Source organism: Cinclus cinclus, chromosome 6 (assembly GCF_963662255.1).
Source record: "Cinclus cinclus chromosome 6, bCinCin1.1, whole genome shotgun sequence".
NCBI classification, from domain to species: Eukaryota; Metazoa; Chordata; class Aves; order Passeriformes; family Cinclidae; genus Cinclus; species Cinclus cinclus.
Window position 1 is genome coordinate 10,418,547 of NC_085051.1, and position 15,090 is coordinate 10,433,636.

Here is a 15,090-nt window from a genome sequence, read left to right on the forward strand (position 1 = left end):
TTCCCTTCCCCTTATCCTCCAGCAGCTGCAGTTGTGGCTCCCAGCAGGATACAGGCAGCAGGAGAGGGAATGAGTTCATGGTTCCCAGCACAGCAAGGGCACGGACCTGTTGGAGCGAGTCCAGAGGAGGCCATCAGGTTGATCAGAGGGATGGAGCACCTCTCCTATGAGGAAAGGCTGAGAGAATAGGGATTGTACATCCTGAAAAAGTGAAGGCTTTGGAATGACCTAATTATCCCTTCCAGTACCTCGAAGGAGCCTAGGAAAAATGGAGAAGACTGTTTACAAGGGCCTGGAGTGCCAGGACAAGGGGGACTGGCTTCACACTGCCAAAGGGCAGGGATAAGTGGGATATTAGGAATAAATTCTTCCATATGAGGGTGGTGAGGCCTTGGCTCAAAGCAGCTGTGGCTGCCCCATTCCTGGCAGTGTCCAAGGCTGGGTTGGATGGGGCTTGGAGCAACCTGGGCTAGTGAAAGGTGAAACCTAGTGAAAGGTTCCTGGCCTTGGCAGGGGATGGGACTGGATGAGCCTTAATATCCCTTCCATCCCGAAGCATTCCAGGATCCTCTGATAACTCTTCCGATGTGCTTACCCTGCAGATTTTGTGCCTTGGCAAAGCGTCGAGTTGAAGGGATTCCGGGCAGGAAAACCATCATGGTTCCTCCCTCGGAGGAATATTCCACCCCTCCACACCGCAAGGTGCCCGAGGACACGGACCCCGAGCTGGTTTTCCTCTGTCGTCACGTCTATGACTTCCGGCACGGGCGCATCCTGAAGAACCCACAGTAGCACAGCCCTTCCGTCGGAGCGCGGCGGGAGCAGGCAGTACCGGAGCGCCTGTGGCCTGGGACACCTGGGACACCTGGGACGCCTGTGCACTCTCACCCACCTCATGCTGCTGCAGGTGGGAGCGCCCAGCGCTCCGTCCTGGGACTCGGGAGCATGCGAGGAGCGGAGCCCGTGGAGGGAGGCAGCAGTTGAAAGCACAGCACTTCGTTAAAAGCATAAATGAAAATATATACGTAAAAAATAAATCTATGTATATAGATATAGGGATTTGCATAAGTAAATCTATATCTATATATGTATGTAGAGCTGCATCTGTTTGGGAGGGTTTGCAGGGGATAAAAGCCAGGAAGTAATGCAGAGCCATGGCTGGGGGAATGGTGGAAAGGTGCAGGAGGGATGTGGCAGTGCAGTGTTTGTTGAGTCTGGCTGGGACAGTTGGTGATTTTTGGGCCCTGAACTGAGCCCAGTTCTTGGCAGAGCACAGGAGAGTCTCCTTGATCCCACAGGACAGACTCTGAAGATTCCCATGGTGAGAGCTTCTTCAAAATACAGCTTTGGGAGCTGCCTGGGTGCAGAGTGGCCTTCCTTGTGTCATGCTTGGATAGGTGTCGCTCCATCAGGGGAAGAGGTGACCCCTGTTCTCCCTTGTCTTTTCCCTCACCTCACTGCTCCATGATTCACCACCTAGGCTGGGGCTTGGAGCCTGCTCCATGGTGAAGCAGAGGGGGCTGGCAAGATGGCAGGTGTCACACCCCAGTGTAGGGTTAGAGCTGGTCCTGCCCCAGGTGTCCTGACTGAGCCCACAGGATCCTATTCCCCATTCCCAAGGCCCAGCACTCAGCGGCACACGTCGCTTGGAAGCTTGGAGCTCACAAAGTGGGCTCTGCTGGGGAGAACTGTGTTTCCTCTTCTGAGTGTTGCTCTTCCTCTGATGGCTCAGGGGGCCCTGGATTTTCTCTTTCTTCCCAGTTTGTTTCCTGTAATGTCGTTTACAGACCCTGCTTATCCCTGTGTGTCTGCAGTGGGAAGAAGCCAGAGGGGGAAGTGACAAACCCGTTTCTTGCGTGATTTTGGCATTTTAAAATTCCTTCCCCATGTGCCTGTCCTGATCCTGGGAGTGCTGTTGAAGCCATCAGCAGCCTCTCCTCCAAATTCATCCTGGTGTCCGAGCAAGCTCACCAAAGTGGCTTTGTGGCTCCTGAAAGGACCTGAGCATCAGGAGAGGGTCGCATGGACCATGTGAGCCCCGCAGGTCCTGCCTCTTGCCTTACCTGTACAGATCACAGACAGACCTTAGATCCCAGACAGACCTTAGTTTATCTCAATGCTAACTTAGAGTTAATTCCAAAACAAACCAAAGGACAGTGTCATATCCTGGGGAATCACTGCACCAGGCTGGGAGCCTAGCCCGAGATTGCACTAACGTCCAGCAGAACCAACCCTGTGCCACCCACATTCCTGCTGGCTGAAACTGCTCACTGAAATGAGGGATCTGCGTTTTCCCAGTCCTTTGGGGCTTCTGAACTTGTGTTCCATGGTGGAAGTGTCCATTCTGCTTTAATTTTCCATCAGTGGAAGCAGCATTCCCTGTACTCCCTGGGGATGCAGGGATTGTCACCTTGCTCCAGTGGCCACACACCTCCCCAGCCTGAAGAGAAAACCCATGGCATCCAGTTCCTCACATGGAATAGTTCAGGCACACAGGAGTTCTCCAGAGATTTGCTCTACATACCAAAGAGGGGAATGTGTCTGGAGGCAATGGCTTGAGGGAATGACAAGGTCTGGCACCCACTGCAGCAGGCAGGCATCTCTCTGCAGCTGGTGGATGACTCCTGCTGGAAAATCCCTGTTTGTTCCCACCTGCACAGCCCAGGGAGGACACCCAGCTCCAAGAAAGGGGATCCCAGGTGTGCAAGCAAGAATTGTCAGGAAGCATCTTCTCTCACTTATACCTCAAGATATTGTTGGTGTCAAAGGGATTGCCCAGATCTCTCCTGAACAATTTGCTTGGCACTGGGGGTCTCTTGGAATGATGTGGTGGGCCTGTGTTGGGGTGGGAAGTGGTGGCACTTTGGGGACACTCAGATGAAGGGCTGCAAGGAGGTGTTGGAGAATGTGGTCTCTGATGCTTCTGGGAGAGGATATGAAGTGGTTTTCCCCTGTAGCAGGGAGGGAGGACACTGGGAAAGTGGAGCTGCTCCTGCCCATGACATGGAGGGAATGGCAACTGCCCAGACGTGGGGGGAGTATAAAGCAGCTGCACCCCACAGTGGGTGGAAGGTGATGGGAAACCCTAAATCCATGTGTTTAACTTCATGGGGATTCCTTTGCCCCTGAAACTGAACCAGGAGAGCTGCCATGGCCGTTTTTCCCTGGTAGTGCTTTGGACATGGAATGCTGCAAGACCCCACCAGCCAGGTGAGCAGGAGCACTGCTGCAGCTGGGCCCAGGTGTGAGACCCAGCCTTGGAACCACAGTAACTCAACGAAATTCCTCCTTCTGCCCCATCACCCCTGCTCCCACTTTGTCCTGGCTCCTCTCCAGGTAGCAGGGAAATTATCCTTGCCCTGGGTCCATAACGGGCTCCGGTCCAGCTCTGGAGAGGACAAACCTGACTTTTCTCATGCTGAATCTGCTTCAGGCCATGGACATTGAGGTTCACGTGGTTGCTGATGCTGTTGTGCAAACAGCATGTAAATGAACTGAAATGTCTTATCCCTAATGAAAAGATTTCCTGCTTTTTTAATCTATTAGATACGGAAATATTTTTTGAAACTGAAAAATGCAGTAGGTAGAATTTAAATTGAAGCGTAATACATGTAAAATATATTTTAGTTGATAATTTTGTAAAATGCACTTTTTTGTGTCTCTTCCCTGGTTTCCCAGATCTGTATTTCATTGTTTACAGATGGAATGAGAACATTCCCTATTCCCTTCTTCTGTGAGAAAGATATATTAGAAGTAATTCTTAAAAAATAAATTTGAAAAATTGTATTGATTTAGAAAACAAAACAAACCAGTGCTGGACTGTTCTTCACATTCCTGCATGAACTTCCTGCCTGGTCCTGGTGGTTGCAAAAGTTAGGAGTGCTTTGGGAGCAGATGTGGCTGCTCAGGGTTGTGGGATGAGCGATCTCTTGGGTTTTGTGTGGAAATAGAGCAAGTGGCAGCAGGATAGGCAGGGATTGACTGACTTTTTTCCAATCTGCTCTTGACAGCTGCTGTCAGTGGAATATTTGAGTCTGCTGTTCAGGCAGGGCAGGTGGTGGTGGCAGCTAGGCTTTAGGAACCCTGAAGGAAGCATTTAGGAATGTTGCTTTGGAAAAGCATCTTACTTGGACCACTGTCTCCACCAGCTTCTGCCATCTGCATGTCCCCTCCCTGTGGCACCAAGTGCCACACACACCCTGAGGGCAGGTCTGATAGCCGAGCCATCTACACAGACATCCCAAGCGGCCAGAAGGATTCCAAGGGGAAAGAGAGCAGACAGGAGTCAAATAACCAGCTTGAGGAGCAGGATAGTGGGATCAGGAGTACCTGATGGGAATGTCTGCAGCCACATGCAGGTGAGAGCTGTTCAGGAATGCTCCCAGCTGGCAACAGGGCCAGGGGGTGTGAGGCTGAAGGCACAGGCACATGCAGGGGCATTGTTCGGGCTCCTGCACACTCTTCCTCAGGGGAAGCAGCTCCCATGGCCCTGAGTGGTGACACAGCCATTCCTACACAGTCCTGAGCCATGGCTCCTCTGGAGCTGTCCCACAGGTTCCTCCTTGGCTTTCATAATTTCCATTCCATGTTGAGATGTTCTGCTCCTTCCTGGGGCTTGCACACCTGGGGAGGGAGGGGATGAGTTCTGGGAACAGAATGGGCAGAAGGAAAGAGTAATATCTGATATGGAGTAGGCTCCTAATTACAGAGAATGGACCGAGGGGCACATGTGGCTTGTGGGCTAAATGCAGATGAGCTGGACATGGCAGAACTGTATGCATAACCCTTGGATAATCCTTTGGATCCCAGCTGCATCTTTCCAAAAATTTTCAGCATCTTTCACTCCCAGGTCACCTTGAGCAGGAGATTGAGATGGACCCATCAGATGAGCTGGGGATGCTCAGTCCCTGTCCCCTTGCAGCCCTGCTGGCATCACACCTGTTCTTAAATTCCTGATTAAATTTCTTCCTAGGATTAGGTATTTTGCTAGAGAATCCTTGCCTTTTGCTTCCTGCTCCCAGCCTTGTCAGCACAGCTTCTTGCAGGGAGCTGCCAGAAGCATATACCTGGAGAAGAAGATCAAACTAAAAAGAATTCCTGAAAAAGGAAACCACAGTGTTGAAGTGAATTCATCAGGGAATTTTCCTCCCAAAGGGAAGAAGGAACTCATCCAGGGACATGTACATTTGTGAGCTGGTGTAAGGTCACTGAGCATGATATTTCCAACCCCTTGGCCTGGGATTTGTGCTGAAGAACCAATTTGAGATTTTCCAGTTGGATTTAATGTGACTTGGTTACTGGGAGCCACCAGTGATGTGGGTGCCAGAAATGCAAGAGAAACCTTCCCCTGTACGTGACCCACAGCCAGCTCTGGTGCGTATCTGGGTCTGGATGCTCCCTCAGAGAGGTCCCTTGGAAAGACAAGCAAGAAAAAGCTTTTCTGTCCCTGCTCTTCCTGCATGGTGAGCCGTCACCAAAAGGATAATCTGTGGCAGGCTGAAAAGTTGGGATTAATGTCAAGCAAAATTGGATTTACTCTTGAAATCTGCTACCCGAGGGAGGCACGCGGAGCCGTATCCAGCTCTCCTGGATCTGACATTCAGCAAACTGCTCTTGATGCTGCCAGCAGTGTTCTGCTGCCACTGTGGCAGAGTCCTTTTAGCCACAGGTTGTCCTTGGAGTCCCCCATGCTTAAGGAAGGCGTGGGCTCACTGGTTGGAAAGCATGGCGTGTGTGGCCATTGGAATCCCTCCCAGCTTTGGCCAGCTGGGCATCTCCTGTCAGGTTTTGATGACAAGCAGTGGTTCAGGTACCTAGCAGAGCCAACCTGCTGTGTCCCATTTCCCTCATTTCTATGTGTGGTGTCAGAAGGTGATAGAGCCTTGAGGCAGTTGCAGGGAGAAGGAGGTATTTGGGGTGCTGGGGCTGTGGGCAGTTCCAGAGGCTTTGGATAAGATTTGGGCACCAGGATGAGCACACTGAGAGGGTGGGAGCTGTTGAAAATTGCATCCTGACCTTTGGGAATTAATTCTTTGAGAAGCACAGCAGTGTCTTGCAGATTCAGGGATGCTGGTGTGGCTTTTTGTTCTACTTTGGAGCAGCTCTTTTTTTTCCAGGGAAAGTGCCAGCTGGTCTCCTGGTGCTGCTGTGGGAGCCTTCTTGGGGCTTCCTCACCTCACTCCCCACATGTCCCAGCCAAGCAGATCCAGAGCAGCATCCAGGACTGGCTGAAGTCTCTTCCAACCTGGAGAAAAAGCCACGAGCTCCTGCTTGCATTTAACCGCGGCTTTAATGCCGCTAATTACAATAGGCTGTAATTTTGCCCAAATCCCTGCGAGCTAAGAGACGGGAGCAGTTGAGCAGTTGGGACTGTCACATGAACGTGACAGAGCTCTCCGGCACCGCCCAGCTCCGTCCCTGCCGATGGAGGAGCCGTGTAGGGACTGGGCATGGAATTTGTCCCATCACCCGTGGCAGAGCCAGCCCTGGCAGGGTTGGTGCCACACAGGGAAAAGGGATACACATCCCCTTAACCTGGTGCCTCCAGGGACCTGAGTGTGGGTAATTCCGTTTTACTGTGCCTTTCTCACCCCATCCAGCTGGGATAAACACTTGGCTCACTGAGCTGGGGGCTTGAGGGGAGATAATGGATAACTGCTTGCTAATCCCTGCGTGCCAGCGTTGGCTCTCACTCTATGCTCTATGCTGCTCCAAATGCTGCGGTGGCAGCACAGGGAGCCCCCAGCTCCATTGGCACAGGCTCCATCCATGGGAAAGCAGCCACAGCCTCGCAGAATCACTCTTGGAATGGTTCCTGCACTACCTGTGTCACTCAAAGCTGAATAAAAATGAGGTTGAGCTTTTCATGTTCTTCTCCAGCTGCTGCTCCTGCCATGGCTGCATCCCTGTGCACAAAACCTCAGGGTCTTGGAGCAGCAGTGCAGGGAGACATTTTTCTGGAAACATCAAGCTGGACATTCCTGGAGGCTCTTTCCTGTAATGAAGCCCTTGGCAGAAAGGTAATTCCTGTCTGGCCCCTGGGAAAGGAACTGTGCTAAGGGACTGGCCAGGACTGTTTTGCTTCAGCCTCCTGCAAAACCCCAAAATCCAGCTAAATCATCCCTTTGTGTGTGAATTTTCCTTAAATTCAAAATGCCAGCCTGGAACACATGTTGAGAGCATGTTGGGAGTGGCAGTGTGAGAGACTGAGGCCAAAACTAGGAACGAAAGGAAACCAAGGAGCCCAAAAAGTCAGGGGAAGAGAGGAGGAATCAGGTGAGCACTTCCAGGTGTGCTGGGAAAGGCGTCCGACCTCTATATTCATGTATTCCATATGGGATGGGACTCACTGAGGCAGCACGAAGTTGTGGCACAGTGCTCAGTGCTGGCCTCAGGGTTGTAATTAATAGTGGGAGGTGATAATTAATAATTGGAGATGGTATAAAGGGGATACCTGAACTAGGATGAAGCTGTGAGGGGCTGGCACAGAGTGAGGGGTCTCCTGGAGCACGGCGTTGCCATAGGGATCCGACAGCTTCTCCGTCAGAGCCTCCGGCGAGAGCAGTTAATCCATTTTTAAGAGGAAAGGATATTTAATAAAGGGAACCATTTAAACTGGATTTACAAGGCACACTGAATGGAGGCCCCATTTATTCCGTGACTTCATATTTAATTTTAATATCTCTATAAACCTCTCCAGAGTGTTCTGCACAAACAAGCCGGAGCCAGAGCGGTTCGACCGCCCAGTGATTCTTAAAAGCAAATCAATTTAACAGCACTGGAAAAAACCTGCCTCTCCAGGAATATTCTTCCGCTCTCAGAAGGAGCACCGGAATAGCTGTATTAGAAAACAACAAACAAGCTGTTCTGGTGGAGAGGGATTTTTGAAAGGATGTGGTGCAAAGCAAGGCTGGGAGCCTCCGCAGCGAGCCAGCTTGTTGGGAATTTGCTTTGTTGCTCTGTTTTCTCTGCACTCATAAATAATGTAATTAATAATCATATAACTTCATCAATAATCCAGCTTTTTCTGTAGCTGTGCTCACTGTTATTCCCGTGCAGGGATGCAGTGACTGTAAAAGTCCATATAAAAGCTGGGATAAGGATGATGGCACCTGGCAGTGCTTAGCACTCCATAAATGAGAAAAGAACAGGAAGGCAGCCAGATTTCCCACGAGGAAGCAGTTTATTACTGTTCCCAGAGCATTTTTGCTTCCCGCCCTGGGAATACAATGGTTTTGGAAGAATCAAGTTCTCTGGGAAGAGCTGGTGAGAAAACTCCCTTCTTCTGTGAAAGGTAAACTCTCCTGCTCCTCAGCACCTGGCTCAGGGCACAGAGCAAATCCCCTGGGTTTCCTTTGTCCCTGGAACATCTCATTTTTATTTCTTTTTAATACGTAGAGACTGTGCTTCACAAAGCTGGCTCTGATTTCTCCTCCATCCTTTGGGTGGTACCTGAACCCAGATTTAAGAAGCAGAGCAGATGCCCCTGGCCACCACATCTCAGTCAGCCTGTGCAGTGGTTTGTGCTCTCAGATCACAGAATGTTCCCTCACCTCCACTTAAATCCCTTTTCCCCCTCTTTTTCCTTCTACACAAATGACCCCCCCTGGCAGGAAACAGCATCCTCTGCTGCCCTGGGCCGCAGAGATTGATTTCTCAAGGATCAGACTGTGGACTGCTCCAAGTGAGGGTGATTTAGCAGTCAGATATTTCTCCCTGTCCCAGGCTGGGGGATGTTTCTCCCTGTCACAGCCAAAGATCCGTGAGTGGGATTGGATTCGTAGCACATTGGATAATTAGTCTATAAAAAGGGAATTATATGGCACGTTAACGAGCACAGTTGAGTTTTGTTCTCACCTCCCTGTGAGATGAAAGCTGAGACTCCCCGTGGGAATTGATTTCCTCATGGGATCTCCCTGTCTCAGGAACATGATGTCCCGAAAGCAGCCCCAAGGATATTAGTGTGTCTGGAAACTGGGATCCAGGCAGGCAGCAGCCCCCCATTTCCAGGGGCAGGCCCCTTCCTCCCGACCCATTTTTTTCCTAACATTTGAGCAAATTTTCTTGTAATTTAACTTTCTCAATAGTTTTCTTGTTTTCTTCTAAAATCTGGAAATAATATAACATTTTTAATTGATAGATACGTGGGGAAAACCCTTTTGATCATTTTTTTAACAGAAAGTCTCAGTCTTCCATGGTCCAGAGCAAGAGGAGGCACAAACAGACTGATTTATTTCATTCTTCCTGATGTTTATTTTAAATTAATCCTGTTGGGACAGATGTCAGGCCAGAGTTCTTGCTGGAGTCACTTATGTTCTTTGATCTAATTAACAATGGCTCATGTTTTATAATAACTCATTTTTCTAACAATTAATTTTTCATGAGGGATGGGATTCATGTACTCTTTGCTCTTTGCCTTCCCCTAGATCCTGAGTTTCCTCCCTCATTTTTCTTCCCTTCAAGGCTCACTTTCCAAACCTCCTTGATGTTGATACATTTCAGGCTTGAAAACACTAGAAATAACTTTCCAAATATGCTGCATTTAGGGAAGATTTCATACTAATTTTACATGTTTATTCATTAGAAGTGCCAGTATGATCCTGCTGTGCACACACAGGGAATTTAGTGTGGAAAAACAAATGGGGTGCATGTCAGTAATAATAAAATAGGAATGACGCTGCAGTGATTAATTGACCCAGGATTTCCGACTGGCATTTACAGTGGGCTTGATGACAAACCCTCAGACTTTCCTTGGGAAGTGCCTCTGGAATACACAGAAAAATGCTTTTAGGGATTACAGAGCAAATTAAATAACATGCTGCCTAGGATGGCCTGAAGGCACAAAACTTCCCGTTCCTATAAAATCCAGGTTACAAATGGAAAACCATATAAAGAAGAACAAGAAAAAGATCGAATTTTGAGAAGTTTTCCCCAGTACCACAACTGAAGATTGCACCTGGTGATTTTGGAGGCCTTTTCCAAATTAAATGCTGCTGGGATTCTGCGAGTCAGGCAGCCTGGACTCCACACAGATGGCACTGTTCCTCCGATGTCCGACTGTCCCCTCCAGGAAAAATTTGTCCATGTTTCTAGCCAGATTCCCTCCTCTCATTCAGTTTATCCCCAAAACTTCCCAGCACCCATCCACTATCAGTCTCAAATATTCCTTTTCCTGGGGCAAAGCACGGTCCTTCACAGACCATTATCGCTCCTGGCTCACTGAAGGATGTTACAAACCTAAACAGGTTTGTAACAAATTAAATGGGTCCTTATCGATCCCTTTCCAGTTTTTTGTAGTTTAGATTTTTGTTTGGTTGGGTTGGTTTGGTTTGATTTGATTTGGTTTGTTTGTTTTGTTGCCCTTTTTTTTGCCTTGGGGACAATGATTTCTGATGTCGGGGATGAGATGCTGGAGGTTTTGGAGGTGTTGGAGCAGATTCAATCCTCCTCCTGCTGCCTGTGAAACCACAAAAACATTAATTGCCTACAAATTCCAGCAGGAACTTCACACACACACAGTCACGACTTCATTAGAGCCCCGCAGGAGCCGCCTGGGAGCCTCGGGAAACTCCATGTAAAGAGCAGCGGATAGACCTGGAATGAGTTAAGAGACTTGGAGACTCTCCTGCGACACAGGTTTGGGAGCTGTGTTGGATTTAATGTGTGTTCGTACAGAGCGCTGGTGGTAAAACCCCGGCTGGCTGCCAGTCCGAGGATGTCTGTGTGTGCATCCAGCAGCCCTGGGCTCAGAAGGATCAGTGATGGGTCAGCGGGAGGATAAAGGGTGCAACAAGGGAGTTGTCACCGACTTAAAACTGGATACGCTCAGCCTGCCAATGGGCTTTGCGTGTCAACCTGATTTTTTGAGGGGGGAAGATCTGGGAGCGGGAGAATAACCGGGAGAGCTGTGCCTGAGCCGCTTGTCCCGGTTGCGCTGGCGCCTGCGGTATTCCTGACCTCGCTCCGACCTCCAGCCCAGCTGGAGCGTGTGGAGTGTGTGACAGCTCTGCGCTGCCCGGGGGGATGCGTATCCATCCATGCGGTGTCTGCCAGCCCTGCTGGCTGCCTGCCCCGCAGCCTCCGCTCCCGTCCCGTTGTCTGTGCCATCCCTGGGCACCGGGATGCGCTCCCTGCGTCCTCACCCCAAATCGGAGCGGGAAGAGCTGCCACGGGCTCTGCGGAGCGAGTGGTGCCTGCTGGTTCTCCTGACGTTAGAGGAGTTGGGTCTTCCAGCTGGGATGGCTCCATCCAGAAGTGATTCCACAGTCGTGCTCAGCGGAGCAGAGAGAGCGGAACGGAGCTCAGCTTGAGGAGCTGAGTAAGGATCTCGGCTCGGAGTAAAGGCACTGAGCTCAAACCAAGGTCTGTGCAAGTCCAGCCGGCTGCATAGCAATGAATTTATAACCAGATCCTTCAGCACAAAGTTTTCCTTGGAAACAGTGATTTTTGCATTTGACCGCCTCCTTGGAATTACTCAGTGCATTCATCCTGAGTGTTTGACTTTGTTTAAAAAGGCTTTTTTTCCCCAGAGATAAGAAACTCCACCTCGGTAGTGAGCTGATTGTGGAGCGGCTTCTGTGCTTATCCCCTTGGATAAGAGGCTTTATTATACCAAATTACAGGATAATCTCTGGACACGCAGCCACAGCATCGGATCTCTCCTGCTTTGCTTGTTTTACTTTTTGATCCAGAGCTGCTCAAACCAATCCAGGGGGTCTCCTCTGATAGGAATCACCGTCCTGTTTCTTGTCTGGGAAGCTGGCATCGGCCCAAAACAATCTTTATTCAAGAAACCTCCTTTCTCTTACTCAGCTTTTCTAGAGGCCTCACCCATTTGTCCTTTTTTGCAGTTCTTCAGACCGAAATAAATATCTGAGCTCACCCCAAAGGCCAGCAGAGCCTTGGCAGGGCATTTGTGATGACATCAGTGTCCAGCCTCACTCCAAGATGGAAGGACAGGGGCGTCCCTCAGCCTTTCTCTCCATCCCCTCTGGAAACTGGCCTTTTCCTTGTCATGCTGATACACATTCCTGATTTCTGACAGCCCAGGTGAGTTCAACAGCCTCCCGTAAACCTGTGTGTGCATAAATGCTGCTGGGAGACTGGCTCAGTGTAATGTTGTCGATATTATCATGTGATATTATAACAATAATGTATTTTAATGTTGTTGTTCTGCTCGTGCAAGTGAACAGTGAGGAAAAGGCCCAGAAATTTACTGCTCCAAGTTATCCAGGGTGGAGGCTGTGGTGCTCTTAAGGTGATTACTTGGAGGCATTTTGAAGAGGGTTGGGAAATACAAAAACCTTTCTATACCTGTAAGTGGGAATTAAAGGGATGAGGCTGCTGCTCCAGCCCCTGGTAGTAGATCACACTGAGGCCTGGCAGAGCATTTCCCTGGGAAGGGCTGTGTGGGTTTCCCTTCTCCTGCAGAAGAGAGAACCAAACCCTTCCATCACTGCATGCGTTGTATAAACTTGTAGGTAAACCCCAGCACCCTGAAGTTGGGTTTCCTCAGTGACATTTTATTTGCTAAATGTGCTTTTTTCCAAAGGGATGGATCTGTCTGGGAAATATATTCCCATAGTTTCGCACATTCTGAACATGAGGCAGCTTTTAACTGCTTTGGAAATCAAATTACTGCTCACTCTGGGTGTTAATTAGGCAGACTGAGTGTAACCACAATTAATTTTCCTTGGTGACACAGGGTATAGCCCTGCAAACCAGCCCCTGAACTGTGTATTTGCTTGGCTGTGCTGTTCCTATAGAGACTTTGCATCCCACCCCATACCTTTGCTCTTCAGACTAGTCCTTAAATCCAAGTTCCCTTTGGGAAATAGCCCTGCTGACCTCATGGGCAGTTTCCTGTTTCTCTGCATTTCCAGAACCAGGGGGCTATCCTATATAACTGTTCCTGACCTAGAGATATCAGTGGGAATAGGAACAAAAAGGGGTGAGCAGTGCCAGACTAACACGCCTTCGAAGAAATAAAAATTCCCCTTGGCTGCTTTGGAGTTTGCTGCAATCAGGCTTTTTCCCCAGGAGGAGGGATTGATTTTTGTCTCGGTGACATGGATTATGTACGTTGGCACGGCTTCAGTTTGGGCTGGTGTTGAGATCAGATCAGGACCTGCCCTCTGAAATGAGAGCAGGAATCTGATAACGCCTCTTGAGTGCAGCTTTGGTGGTGGCAGGGTTGAATATCGGTCTCTTCCTAGAGCTAATGCTGTATTTACATCCAAATAAAACCGGGAAATGTGCAATAATCTAGCTGCAGGCTCTCGTGCTGTGCTCCAAGTGCTTTGTCTGCCTTGGCTGACAAAATGCTCTTGGCTCCTGATCAAAGGAAAGTAAGTGGAAGCTGGTTTTCTCTTGATGTTAAGAAAGCTCCTGACAGAGAGTCCCTGCAAGGCTGGTTAAGAGCTCAGGCCCCTTGGTAGGCTAGTTAAACTCCTTGAAGGAAAATTCGGAGAACAATGGCAGTGTGGAATGATTTCGGAAAGGGCTGTGTGAGGAAATGGCATCCTGATGACTGGATTAGTCCCTCGGGCATCCAGGGGATGGCCTGAAGCAGCAGGTGAGTGGCTGGGTCATTCTCAGAGGTGGTTTGGGGGAAACGCCTGCCAAGTGTTGGAAAATCCCGCCCTCTACAGCCTCCTCGGCTCTGCAGGTAGCCAGTGTCTTCTCCTGCTCCAGGTGCTAAACCTGTGCAGAAATTATAGAATTATAGAATTACATGAAGTGGGGCACAATGCCTAATTATGGGTAGTTTGGCCTGGTACTGCAAAACCAATCCGTTCTCGCCGCATAAGGCCATGGAAGCACTGGGATGTGAACTGTGTAGTGCCTGGAACCTCGGAGTAAACCCGGTGGGCTGTTTGAAATGAGACTTAAATAAGTGTATTTTGGGATGAGAGCAGTGTGAAGTGTTGCTCACACCTGTGCCTGACCGACATCCCAACATGGTGGATGGATGGCTCTGGACTGGCTCCAGAGGGATGATCAGTGGGAGTAAGGAGCAGCTTGTGGGGGCTCAGCCTGGAGAAGAGGAGGCTGAGTGGGACATTCTCACTCTTTACAATTCCCTGACAGAAAGGTACAACGGGGGGTCAGGCTGTGCTCACAGGGCACAAGGGACAAGCAAGGAAATGGCCTCATGTTGCACCAGGGGAGGGTAAGGTTGGACATCAAGAGGGATTTTTTTAGTGTAAAGCGTTGTCAGGCACTGGAAGGGGCTGTGGAGGGAGGTGGTGGAGTCCCCATCCCTGCAGGTGTTCAAGGAAGGAGTGGACATGGCACTCAGTGCTCTGGGCTGGCTGAGAATCAGTCACAAGTTGGGCTCAGTGGTCTGGGGGGGGGTCTTTTCCAACCTGGATGATGCAGTGAATCCATGATTAGAGGGCTGCAGTGGCTTTGCTGTGGAGACAGGCTCGGAGAGCATGGGATGTTCAGCCTGGAGGAAACTCCAGGGTGACTTTCGAGCCCTTTCCAGTGCCTAAAGGGCTCCAAGAGAGCTGGAGAGGGACTCGGGACAAGAGATGGAGGGACAGGACAAGAGGGAACAGCTTCCCACGGCCAGAGGGCAGAGTTAGGGGGGAGATCGGGAAGAAATTCTTCCCTGTGAGGGTGCTAGGCACTGGCACAGGTCGCCCAGAGAAGCTGTGGCTGCTCCTGGACCCCTGGAAGTGTCCAAAGCCAGTCTGGCCGGCGCTTGGAGCAGCCTGGACCGGTGGAAGGTGTCGCTGCCCACGGCACGAGGTGGCATTGCACCGGCCTGAGGTGCCCTCCCTGCAGCCTCGCCTCTCGGTTATGCCGGGACTCCGCCGGGACTCCGCCGTCCCCGCCGCAGGGCCCCGGGCGGGGCGGGCTCAGTGCGGGGCGGTCCCGCCGCCTCTTCCGCCCCGCGCCGTCACCGCTCCCGCCCCGCCCCGCCTCGCCCGGACCCCCCCGCAGCCCCGGCCGAGCCGGCCCGGCCCGGCCCGGGAGCTCCCGGCCATGCAGCCCCGCGGCCCCGGCCCCGCCGAGCCCCGCCGGGCGCTCCCGTCGGGCCGCTCCCGGGCGCGTTCCCGGGGCGCGGCGGGCGCGGCGCTCCTG

The 15,090-nt window shown here is 50.8% G+C and overlaps 1 protein-coding gene across 1 annotated transcript in view; it reads left to right on the forward strand.

Annotated features, from left to right (window-relative positions):
* BAHD1 (bromo adjacent homology domain containing 1) overlaps nt 1-831 on the forward strand; it is a 32,155-nt gene extending 31,324 nt beyond the window's left edge. The window contains exon 7 of the mRNA XM_062495120.1: nt 603-831. Within this exon, the coding sequence (XP_062351104.1) occupies nt 603-792 (190 nt within the window). The 3' untranslated portion in view covers nt 793-831. The remainder of the gene's footprint in view (nt 1-602) is intronic.
* Nucleotides 832-15,090: the final 14,259 nt, after the last annotated feature.